Source organism: Amblyomma americanum, chromosome 2 (genome assembly GCF_052857255.1).
Source record: "Amblyomma americanum isolate KBUSLIRL-KWMA chromosome 2, ASM5285725v1, whole genome shotgun sequence".
NCBI classification, from domain to species: Eukaryota; Metazoa; Arthropoda; class Arachnida; order Ixodida; family Ixodidae; genus Amblyomma; species Amblyomma americanum.
Window position 1 is genome coordinate 222309050 of NC_135498.1, and position 12691 is coordinate 222321740.

The following is a 12691-nucleotide window of genomic DNA, read 5'->3' on the forward strand; positions in this document are numbered from 1 at the left end:
CATGTGGACAGCTTAGCTAAAAATTCATTACATTGCATGATTAAACCATCAGCATTTGGGCCAGAAATAAGAATAGTACTATCATCAGCATATATCACTAGTTTTACTGTATTATCAATATTCACCAAGTCATTAACGTATGTATTGAACAACAGCGGACCTAACACACTTCCCTGGGGTACGCCACTCTTTATCGGAAAAAGGGATGAGCTGCAGTTTTTGACAAACACTCTCTGAAACCTGTTGCCGAGGTAGCACTTCAGCAAAGCTAGACACGTGCCGCGGATCCCGTAAGCTTGTATTTTGGATAGAAGAATGTTATGGTCCAGACAGTCAAAAGCCTTGCTGAAATCTATAAAAACAGCCAACGAGAACAAATTACTTTCTATGTTTCGTAAAATATTTTCTTTTAATGTTAGTAAAGCAGTTTCCGTCGATCTGTCCTTCCTAAAACCGAACTGTGCATTTGTTATTATGTTTTCTTTGTTAAAGAAGTTAGTTATACGAGCAAAAATGATTTTTTCTAGTGCCTTAGAAAATACAGGGAGGACTGAAATTGGGCGATAGTTTGTTGCCAAGTTTGGGTCGCCGCCCTTGAAGATTACAGAAACCCTGGCACATTTCATTTTTTCAGGAAAGACGCCCGAATCCAGTATTAAATTAAATATGTAAGCAAGTACGGATGTAAGTGAGGTCAATACATACTTTATCGGCATGATTTGAATGTTTTCAATATCAAGCGCCTTACTGTTTCGGAGCAACATGAAAGTGTTATAAATCTCCTGCTCATCAGTAGGCTGAAGGTATATTGTTTTCATTGTACTAGTGGAGATTCCAGATCCAGTCTGAAGAGCCCCCATGAATTCGAAATTGAAGTAGCAGTTGCAACCACGTTTTTACAGTACTTCGGCTGCAATCGGTCCAAACAAGTGAGTTGCGGAAAAGGACAGCACGGAGTCGGTTTCCTGGTATTCACTGTCGGAAGAGTAGAACTACTCCATAACAAGGAACTGTGTGATATCCCCGTCGTCGACCATGGCCAACTCCATGGACGACGCAAGTCTCGTTATGCACGAAAGCGACCGCACAGAAAAAAACACACGCGAGAACTGCACCATTGGACACCACCACGTCGAGCAGACTGAACGCGCTCGATTGATTGTCGCACAAAAGGTGCGGCGCTGCTGTCGGACTGCACCTGCACCACAGAGCACTGCGCTGGCACCAGCGACACTTTCAGGACTGGTGCCGTGAACCAGCTCTGAATCGAATAAAACTTTCGATGAGAATGGGAAGCCACGCGAAAATCGAGTCGAGGGCAGCATTTTGTTTGCTTGTATTTTGAAATTTGTTCATTGAATAACTCCCGTTCATGCATCGATTCCTGTAATTATTTTTGAGTCACAATCTCTGTGACATAAAGAATTCCATCTGAAGTGTAGCCGGCAACCGTTCAAGCAGTGTTTCGCAGCCCCTTTATAGTGTTCCTGTATAAGGAACACTACCCCTTTAAGCATTTCAGCGCCACGATCGAGCAGCGGCGACAGGCGCGCATAGCCGCCAGTCCAGCAGTCCGGCTGCGCCCCTGCGCCCCGGTGAGGCATGCGCCACCGGTACGCCGGCGCGTGGTTAATCGGCGCACAATTCGCGGGGAGAGGCACTTTGTCGGTTATTCAGTACGGCGAAGACGGTATTTCGCAAAAACTGTAGGGTCAGCATGCATACGTGGACTGACGCTTATATGTAGCGCTTAGCTATGTGCTTTGCATAGTCAGCGCCAGAGAAGGCGCTGGCCTAGTTTGCCCGTAGAGAAACATATTACGTACCAATATCTTTCTCTATAGTTTACCCCCTTGGACCGGCAAGTAATTTTTCGGCATGAGAGTTTCGGCGTGTGACGGGAAAGTGCTAATGCGCGGCAGTGTAGCCGTGCAGCGGTAGCGCAGTTGTCTGATAATTTGGATACTTTTGATTTTTTGAAGGCTGGCACCACAGAGTTGCCTATGGCTGCCCACGCTTAACGAATTGGACATTTATGTTTCGTACTGCATGAGCAGAACGGAATAAATGCATCTGAAAGGGGGTATGCAGATCAGCTAGGTGCCCCGTTTGGAATCGTCCCAAGCGTGCCATACGCCCAGCACCGGTGGCGCGGGCGAGGGAGAAAAAGCGCTGGCCACCTGGGCGCGACCTATTTCCAAAGGCCGCCGCAGCGGGCTCATCGCGTCGTCCTCTCCGGCACAATAACGGCTGTGGGCCCGCGTAATCGCCGGTAGCGTGCTCGTCGGTTTGGGCAGAGTTGCAGCGTGCGGCATGGACGGAGAAACGACGGAGGCCAAGCGGCGGCGCCTGGACGGCGGCGGCGACGACGAGCCGTCGGGCCCGCCGGCCGAGCAGCCGCCGCCGGACAATGGCGAGACGGACGCGCGGCCCAACGGCGGCACGGACAGCGTCGCCGCCGCCGATGCTCCCGAGGCCTCCAAGCGCGCATTCGTGAGTGGCTCTGTGTCAGGTGGTGGCGCCGCGGGGCCTGAGACTGCTCTGATCGCGCAGCGGGTCGAGGCCACGGGCAGCGCCGGCACGCTGCTCTTCTGCGGGGGCACCAACTGGGACACCATCGGACGCAGGCCCAAAGACAAGCAGAAGGCGGCCGGTGAGTGCGCCCCCCTCCCTTTGTGCGCGCCAAGGCCGCCTTCTGCTGCGGTGACAGCAGCCGCGTGGAGTGGGACGCAGTCCGATTCGCGCTAGGCGAGTCCTGCCGCGCGAGAAATCTGCGCTACTGGTCCGTTTGTTGTTTCCTTTGTTCACACGAGTGCCAAAGCGTCCGCGTGCTCTTTATGCATTTATGTGCACGTGTGGACGCGAAGTGCGATTTTTCTCATTTGGGATTGCTCAGTTTCAGTGATGTGGCTGTAAACAAAGAGTATAATTGCAAAAGCGTCTGCGAGTACATGTAGACGATAGTTAGCTAGGCCAAGCAAAAATGCGTTTGGGAATGTGCACACGTACTACATACAAGCCTATCCATAAGCAGTTTCGACGGTTTGCATTGATGTGGCAGGCTTCACAAACTGCTCTCCTGTGTTGGCTGTTCTGACAGGATAATGCGTGGAGCAGCAGATGTGGCAGTACTACGATTGTGTGTTCACTTGTGCATTGCTCTCTGCTAGTTCTTGCCTGCATTCCTTCTTCTTTGAATGTGCACACTGGCTGTAATGAATTTGGCCCCGTAGTCACTGTCAGCTAGCAGAGCGTGCTGGTGGAGGCATCAAAGCTAGGAATGTTGGAATATGGTGACAGAGTGACTAATCTGCATGACCAAGTGTGGGCAGCTGTTATGATTGCACATGTCACTGGTGCGATTAGTGCAGGAGAAAAAAAAAAGAATGGCTCTGATGATGTTCAAGGTGGAAGGATTTCCTCCCTTTGTGGCCCCAGTGGTGACTGATGGCAGGGCACAATGCAGGTGGCTCGGCATCCCAAGACCGCAACCTGTGGGGCCCCCACCGCCTGGCCTGGCCACACCGTGTCAAGGCCGTCTTCTCGGGCTGCTCAGCCTGCCACACCGTGCTGCTTACCGAGGAGGGTCAGGCCTACACTTGGGGTCAGTAGCGTGCACCTGATTTGGGCTGCAATGCCCCGCTCTCTTAGGCATCAGTACAGGCAATGTTTGGTACTTTCTCAAGCCATCACTCCCCAGGAGTATGTTAGATGGCCACTTGGCGCATATACTGTTCTCTCCCATGCTGTATCACTTGGCTATGTCTTGGGACATGGCACAAAGCCTGTTTCACATGCATGCGATTTTCTCCTGCGACTCTGCGAATTCTGTTGGTCTGCGACTGGGAAGGGCCGTCAGTCTAGTTGCAGACGGTTTGCAATAGAGTTATGTCCGGTCGGTATTCAGTCGCAATGGGGAGCGCCAAGACGGCGTGCGACTTGGGGTCACCTGGGAGCTGTGGCCGCAGTGGAAGAAAAACTGTTTACTCTAATCAAAACATACGAAATGTTGCCTTGCATCTAAACATGTGCTGGTCATAACATCATCAACAGATTTGGTGCAGGGTTTCTGTAGCGTTTAATCCTGGGTTGCCTATGCAAACATCAAGCAACCTTTTGTGTCCCTCCGATTGAATTCGCTGTGTACACATTGCATGTGAGAACACTGGCCAAAAAGCGCACTGCGTCGTCACCGGCTAGGCCGACTATTTTTGTTCTAGGCGCAGCATGTGAAACTGGCCTAAGAGTTTGAAATGTGCATGCCCCGAGGAGCAAGCAGTCAAAGCGTAGGCGAGCACAGTACAGTAGTGTGACTGGTTTGGCTGGTAGGCTCAACTGCCCTGTTCGTGATTCGTGCTGTATAGGAGGTATTCATGTGACATCATCCGCAAGGTGCGCTAGCAGCTGGAATGACATTCGCCATGCTGGTGGTTGTGCATGCGGCCGCTGTGTTCAGCCACAGCATTTAACTCGCGGGCGATCTGTGAAATCTGTGTGTATTTCGCGTCTCATAATTTTTGTCTGACTCGTAAAACTGTGTGACTGCGCGAAACAAAAGAGCAGGCATGCTGAAAAGGTTCCACTGTGAAAACATCAACACGTTAGGTTACGGAGGCGCTGGCCTAGTGTGTGACGTACAGAATTGCTGTCGTGTGTTGAATTCACCGCTATTGAGGTCCGCCTTTTGCGTGGCTTAAGTTTGCCAACAGGCCAAGAGATTAAAGTGTGCAAATATATGAGAGTTTGCAAGCGGGCGAGCCTAATGAGCCGTACTCGGGGCACTGACGGCCGAAGTGCCATTTTTGGAAAGGTAATTTGACGTGTCCTCACTTAGCTAGTTCAACTTGTCATCCCTATCTGCTGAAAGTGACCTGTTGCTACTAAATCTGGCAGAATTGCTGCACACCGTATTGCTGCGAACTGGCCTAGATTCCGGATCTTGTGCATTCAAGGCAGTGATACATTGCTGTAATCAAAGCTGCAAAACATTCTCGCTGCGTCTGCCATTTGTGCTGCGAGCACATGACAGTATTTGCTTGATTGTTCTGTCGTGTAAATAAGGCAACTATGACGCTTTGCCTTTCTGCTGAAATGTTGTCTATGAAGCTTCAGCAGATCGCTGATTACAGACACTGGAAGTACGAGTTCCTGCGGCGCCAGTTTTGGAATTTGGGTAATTAAAGGGAAGCTGAAATGGTTTTCCAATTGCATGAAACGCTGGGTTGGGAAGAAGGGACCCTGGAAATCATGTGTGTAAATTTTTTCTCTATTCTGTCCACAAAAAGAGCTGCAATCGCTTCTCAAAAACCCGCTGCCGACACACCCTCGTCGCTTCCGGAAGCGCCAAGTGGGGGGACGGCAAAAAGGGAGAAGTGGTGGAAGTGACGCCATTCACGGAGAGTCGGCCGGCCGTCCTGTTTTGCTTGCTCCCCTGCGTCCCCAGGTTTGGTGAACTAGGCAGTCTACTGCCAGAGTCGTTTGCTTTGTCTAGTTTCGGTGTACCGTGTAATGCTTGAAGCCTGTATATAAACCAGTTTTGGCATGGTGCTTCTTTCAAACAGCGCTCAGCACACAGCTCAGTAGAATCGGTCGGTTGTTCTCCTCCAGCCACTTCCACGTTAACCAGGCAAACTGGCAGTACACAGCATATTGAAACTGCCTGTGCAAAATATGTTTACTGCATCAACATCTCTCTTTTCGTTATATTACTTTCTTACCCGTTTGCAAACATTTTGCCTTTTCCAGCTGGTTCACATCCATGTTGAGCTAAAGTCACTTCCAGCACTGCCTTACTGAGGTACACAGTCAACTCTTTTGAGCTCCTTACGCAGTGTGCGCCTTGTTGCTTTTTCCTGATTTCTCGCACCTCGTGGCAGCACAAGCAATCCTCTTTCATCAGCACGCAGCACATGCAGCTGCACCTAATTGAACAAAAAAACTGATTGTATCAACCTAGTATACTTGAGCAGTGCAAACATTTGCATTCACGAATGCCTGGTCATGGCTGACGATCGACAATGGTGCCAGAATTCATGCAAATTTGGCCTTGACGCCATTGTCGATCAGAATTCATGCAAATTTGGCAAAGTCGTCGAGCCACGGTGTGCATATATCTGCCACAAGTAATTCTGCTGGTTATCTCGCAGCACACTAGTCTTTATGAGCAGCACTGCGAGCTCCGAAACAAAGCCATAATTATTGTTCAAAAGCATGTTCAGCATGCAAAAAAACAAAAACGTATTGGGGTAAGTGCAGAAGTTTCTTGGTTGAACCGTAGCCCGAACCTGCGACAGAAGGAATAGCGCACACGAGAGCTTCCTCCGTCTCGTCTCTTCGCGCTGCAGTACAGCAGTGAACCCACTCCAACTCATCCAGTCTGGCATTCTTTTGTAATTCTGAAAGGCCTTCAAGTGCAATTAGGCATGTCACTATAAATAAATGAACTAACAAATGCTTTTCCTCGTGCAGCTTGTGTAAGCATGCTGGAGATTTGAATTCGATCATGTTTACAGGCGTTACAAAATGTTGGTTGTCCGGCTTTTATGCAGCAGCGAGTACACAGTGTTTCGACGCAATTTGCTTTTTTTTTTTATTGCCACTTGTACATGCACCTATGCAAAAGATATGCACGCGCATGCACCTACGCAAAACATACATATCAGCCAAGATTTCCAGCACGTGAAAATGTCATGACTTGACTTTTGCTGCCAGTGCACTCTGTGGTGGCGGCTTCGTTGTTTTCTGAAGCTGCTGATCAATGGCTCGAACATGTATGGTGAGAGTCCAAACCCTTGAACACTGGTTGAATAATCTATAATTTCCAAAACGTAGTTCTCAAGCCAGCCGAACCAACGTGCTACGCAGCAAAGCCGTCGGTATACCGTCGGTGCTGGCCGGAGATCCCCGTGGACGACACACGTTTGATTTGCACACCTGGAGGGGAAATAGAAGTTCCCTCCTTGTTGTGGTACTTAAGTGCTGTTATCTATTGACAGAAAAAGTTCAAATCTGAGTTGTTTCATAGCCCTCTTAATTGCAAGCAGTAACCTCAAGACAAGCTTTCTTGGCACTGAGGAGACCTTTCCTCAGCCGTCTCCTTTGTTGACATTCATTTCTTGTCTTTGCACAGTTTGAAAGAATTGCGCAAAATTGGACATCTTTAGCGCGGATAGGCTTCGTGCACTGGTAAGGTGGTGCCAGCAGCGACCACATCACCAGCACCACCTTGTGGCAGCTGCTGCGGTAACTGCACGGCCAATGCATTCGTGTGAGCCCGGCCGTATAGCAGACGTGCACTGACAGCGTCGCCAGAAACAGCGTCTGCTTTTCTGCGGATTTCATCGCATTGAAAACCTTGACATCACTGCTGCGTCACCGCTGCTACATTTAGTTTCAGTTACTTTCATGTTTGGCTGATCACCGATTCCGAGCAGCCACGACTGTGTTGCTGCCCCGACGGCATTGCAACATCCGGCAGGGCAGTTGAACTAATTAAAATAGTGTGCCTGCAGATTGAGGAACACATGTCTGATTGGACCAGATAATGAAATCAGCTATGTGCCTTGCTTACATGCAAAAGTCAGAATTGAAAAAGACGCATCCTTACGACACACAGAAGATAAGGCTCTATGTCCTGAGGATTGACACTGCTTTGCTCTATGTGCATTCCCCTCAGAGAAGTGTAGCTCTAAGCAAACAGATGGACAAGGCATTTCTTGCTTAATATGTTTCAAAGTTGAAGGACTTTTATTTTGGGCATTTCATGAAGGCACCCATTAAATGAATTCTCAATGACCTGTGCCCTCACATATATCTTGGTTGTATTTATCTGTTTATTGATGAATACTTGAACTTCAGAAAATTTAAACCACTTTCTGTTTTTTCTTTTTATTGATCTAGGAAAGGGTTTTAGATGTCGGGGATGCAACAATTATACAAATTTTAAACTACTGCAGGCAATAAAATTATGCAGATACGCACATAGAAGCTTAGGTGAAACAATGCGAAAAATGACAATCACTCTCAGAAGTACAGTGCCGCACCCACTGTGCACACACGCACACAAAAAAGAAAAGAGAAAAGAAACGAAGTTGACGTGCTGAACCGCAGAGAAGCATAACAAACGAAGACTGAAACTGTAGATGCTAGCTCCAAGAACTCCACCATAAACCATTGCCTGTGACATGTCGTGACTAGTGCATCAACGAAGCAGCGGAAGTGCAGAACTCCACAAACGGCATAAGTCTTTGGCATCACAGCCAACTCACGGGTACAAAGTTCACATCATTCCGGGCATGCTGCGCCACACCGCTACTTGCAAGAACGTTTACTCGGCTGATCTTGGTGATTCAAGCGCTCACCGACTCGTCACCATTCCTACCTTCATTTTCGAAGATCCTTATCTTGTTTTCTGATGCGTTGACGAAAGTGTCAATGCTTTCAATGAAGCGAAAACGTCCGGCTGACTTTGAAGCGTCGCCTCCACTGAAGTTGAGCTTAGCTGCCGCGGACGACCCTGTTGCATGCCTCTTTACTTTGCGGCGGGCCCAAACTTGCTTGGTGTGGGATCCTGGTCTCGAATATCACACTCAAACGTTGGAGTCCGTGCAGAATCGCTGTGCAAGGTTCATACTTCACAACTACTCTCGTTTATCTAGTGTGTCAAATGTGAAGGCTACTTTGAATCTTCCACTTCTTTCCTTACGAAGAAAAGTGTCTCACTTATCTCTCTTTCACAAAATTTCGCAATTGTCATGTTAAAGAGCGCTTTTCTCTGAACTTGAATACATTTCATCTCGTAGAGACCACCCTCATAAAGTAGGCATCCCTTTTTGTCGCATGAACACATATTTCCACTAATTTATTCCCAAGACAAGCAATGAATGGAACCACCTGCCCACCTCAATTGCCACAATTACCGACTCTGTTTTGTTCAGATCTGCTCTCGAAGAATGTGTCGAAGTAATCTGCATTTTGCCGTGTAATTTTGTTGTTCCTATTTTTTTCCCTCTGTATTGCCGCAATTCCTGTGTTATAATTCCATATATATGTATATATTTTTCATGCATTCCACTCCCTTCTGTAATGCCCTTAGGGGCCTTGAAGGTATTGAAATAAATAAATAAAACGAGAAGTAGAAAGATCTGCGAAAGCATGCGGAATGCGTACCAAGAGCTGCATTTCGCAGTAACAGCAGCCAATGGTATGACCGAAACCGCGCCGCTTGATTTGAGGTCCGGTGGAAGCGCTCGGTTTTACGGTGAAAATGTGCTTTTACTAACGCAAAAGCATGAGGTGGCTCAACCTCAAGGTCATGTCTGCAAAATGTGTCCGCACTATGATGTCACAGCTTGAATGTGTGATTGTGTGTGTGTGATCTAATTAATAAATTAATGACGTGTAATATGTCAGGATGAAGATTGGTTACATCATGTTGTTAACTAGTTAATGCTAATTAAGATGATTAATTTAAAGAGAACAAAAAATGAATTAAAGGCAAATGAGATTTAGGATGACAACGATGATGGAAATGATAAGTGATGGCATCATACCAAAGTCACGTGACAAGATGGTGCAAGAGTGACAAAAAGGTGCCTAGACGCAAAAAAGATGCGCTTAGTCATTGCAGCAGCACATTCTTTCGCATTTTTCCAGTGCGGGTTGGCACAGATGCTTTTGACTACCTCCTACCGGTGTTAACTCTGTCGGGACCGACCCATAGGCCATCATAGATGATCAATGGTTTTGCGTGTGCTGCCACGTTCAAATTTCCGCACGCTTGGACAAGTAGCGCCATCTAGGGGTTGTCAGGAACTAGAATCTCGGTTTCAGCGTAGTTTCTTTTGTTTTCCATCAGGCGGCGATACGGGAGCGAGCATTTTCCGGAGTGCGGTGGCGGCAGACGCCGTGGAAAATGGCGTCGTGCTCGCGTGCGGTCGCTCAAAGAGACCGCCGTCAATCGCGCGATTCCGCTGCTTCGGCAACGGATTTTTTTGATGAACCGAGCAGCGAAGAGTCTGAAGACGACTTCAGCAGCTCCGATTTCATTTCGGACTCTGATTCGGGCGATGACGAACCGCGGGCTTCATCGAGTAGCAGAAGGTGAGCATAGTTCCACATTCAGTTCTCTCTGAAGTAGGTAAACGGGCTCGCTATATGTTCTCATTATTTTATCTTTACTCGGTAGGGTCTAACAAGCTACGGTAATGATATGCTGCCGCCAGCGCAGAAGCGGATTGAGTTTTCGCCGAGACGGGAACCCGGCGTGCACTTGGATGCTGATGTGGGCGTGGCACTCAGAAGCGGGTCAAAAAAATTCCTGACTGCTCTGGACTTCTTTCTTCGGTTTTTCTCGATGAACGTGATCGAAACCATTTGTGAAAACACGAACAAATATGCTTGGACTAACATTTTAGCGAAACCAATGCATGCTAGTTCCGACGGATCTTGGGAAGAAGTCACCCCAAGTGAAATGCTGAAGTTCATCGCACTCATAATTTACATGGGCATTGTGAAGGTTGCTCGGCTGAAGTTGTACTGGAATGTAGGAAATCTGTACAGTGGTCTGCTCCCACCACGGATCATGCGGCGACGCCGGTTTATAGCTCTCCTTGCAATGCTGTATGTTGCAGACTTGGACGATGTCACTCAAAATTCAAGAGGAAAGCTCTGATACATGTGGTGGCTCCTGGAGCACATGAACGAAGTTTCAGCGAATCTTTTTCAGCCACATTGGATATTTCCGTGGATGAGCGCATGGTCAAGTCAAAAGGGCGGTCTGGCATCAGACAGTACATCAAAGACAAAGTAACAAAATGGGGCTACAAACTGTGGGTCCTAGCCGACCCTGGCACAGGATATACTGTGCAGTTTAGTGTGTATACAGTAAAACCTCGTTAATTCGAACTCGAGGGGGACCGGAAAATTGTTCGAATTAAGCGGAGTTTGAATTAACGAGCGGGCGCTAAAAAAAGCGGCCATCACGCCCGGCAGCACGGGCCGAAGCTAAAACAGGCATATCTGAGATCGTTATCTCTTACTACGCGCTACTACACATTTGCGGCGGGCAATTGCGCGAATTAAAATCATAGAGCCCGAATGTCGAAGGAAATAAAGTTAATTTGTTTATGCGGTTGGAGCTAACATCAAAATGCATTCGCGTAAGCAGCAAGCTTAATGATTAAATATCACACTATGCTTCAAAAACACGTTTATTAACAGCAGATTGGCAAAGCATATCAAAGAGAAAAATAATCGGTGATGCGCATTTGTTTTCGTTTCCTTTGCCGTGACTCGACAAGCATCGCCTGCAACTTGCCCAACAGCTCCAACGCAGCGTCCGAATTATCATCGGCGGAGAAGTAGCGCGCAGCCAGATCGAGTGCTGACGCTGTTTCACATGCACTCGGGGGTGGCAATGGATCGTCGCCTCCGTCGGACTCGTCGTCGCTGTCAGCTGTGCTCGCCGCGCCCGAGTTGTGCGGCATCTGGTCACCGCAGGCCGCTTCAATAATCTCGGCATCGCTTAACGGCCCCGATGTCTCCACGCCGCTGTCAACGTCTACGAAGCTCTGGAAGTCAACACCCTCCGATAAAGCAGCGTAGGCAGGGTGCAGCGCGACGGAGTCATCACACTGAGCATCCAGCTCTGCCGTGCTGCAGGCTTCTGGGCCTTCAATGAAGCCGCACTTTCGATAACAGTTCGTGACTGTGTCCGCCTTGACAGCATTCCACGATGTTGCCAGCATGTGGCAGGCTCCGAGGAGATTGGCGTCGTACGATTTGCCGCTGTCCATACACACAAGAATCCGCTCTAGGAGGTGGCGCCTGTACAGTGTTTTGAGGTTTTTAATAACCCCAAGGTCCATAGGCTGCAGCACAGCCGTAGTGTTTTTCGGCAGAAATGCCAGACGGATCGCCTTCAGTCCGCTGATGTCGCAATGGGCTGAACAGTTGTCGACGAACAACAGAACATTCCTGTTCTGTGCCGCGAACTTCCTGTCGAGTGTGCGCAGCCAATCCGTGAAAATTGCTCGCGTCATCCACGACTTTCTGTTGAAAGTATAATCAACAGGGAGAGTTTTTAGTCTCTTTATAGGCAAAGCAGCGAGGCTCCGCTGCTTTGCCTATAACTAGCAAGCGGCACCGTTCCGTGCCAGTCGCGTTTGCGCACACCAACACCGTCACTCTTTCCTTGCTTCTCTTCCCGCCTGAACACGTGTCGCCTTTGTAACTGACAGTCTTGTTCGGCAGCAACTTAAAATAAAGCGCGGTTTCATCTGCATTGAACACATCGCTGAGCGAGTAATCGGCAAGGTAGTCCTTTAGTTGACCTGCTGCAACGGCTTGCGCCGGAGCCACCGTGGCCGGAGCATAGGCGGCACCCGCGGTAGGGTGGCTACCCGCGTGACCGCGCGTCAGCCAAAAATAGACAAGCCAATCCTTCGACGCTCCGGCAGCGAAAACCTGCTACGGCATGCACCGGAGGGTTGGTTCGGGCAACGAAATTCACGTCTCACCTCGTGCGTGCTGACATGCGTGCTGGCTTATTTTTTTTTCTCATCATTCTGCATTTTTTTTAATTTTCAGCACATTGTATTTGCTACGAGGTGACTTCTATATACGAGGAGCAATGCCAGCCATCGGCGCCTAGTTCGAATTAACCGACGTGGATACCGGCATATTCGAATTA

At 48.6% G+C, this 12691-nt stretch overlaps 1 protein-coding gene across 5 annotated transcripts in view; it reads left to right on the forward strand.

The window, feature by feature from the left end:
• The first annotated feature begins 1570 nt into the window (after positions 1 to 1570).
• LOC144122190 (protein RCC2) overlaps positions 1571 to 12691 on the forward strand; it is a 46210-nt gene continuing 35089 nt past the window's right edge. For 3 of the 5 annotated variants that reach the window (XM_077655773.1, XM_077655772.1, XM_077655771.1), the window contains exons 1-2: positions 2178 to 2653; positions 3467 to 3604. In XM_077655773.1, the coding sequence (XP_077511899.1) occupies positions 2314 to 2653; positions 3467 to 3604 (478 nt within the window). In that variant the 5' untranslated portion in view covers positions 2178 to 2313. Of the gene's footprint in view, positions 2654 to 3466; positions 3605 to 12691 lie in introns of all 5 variants that reach the window. The other 2 variants (XM_077655770.1, XM_077655769.1) reach the window with 2 other exon arrangements.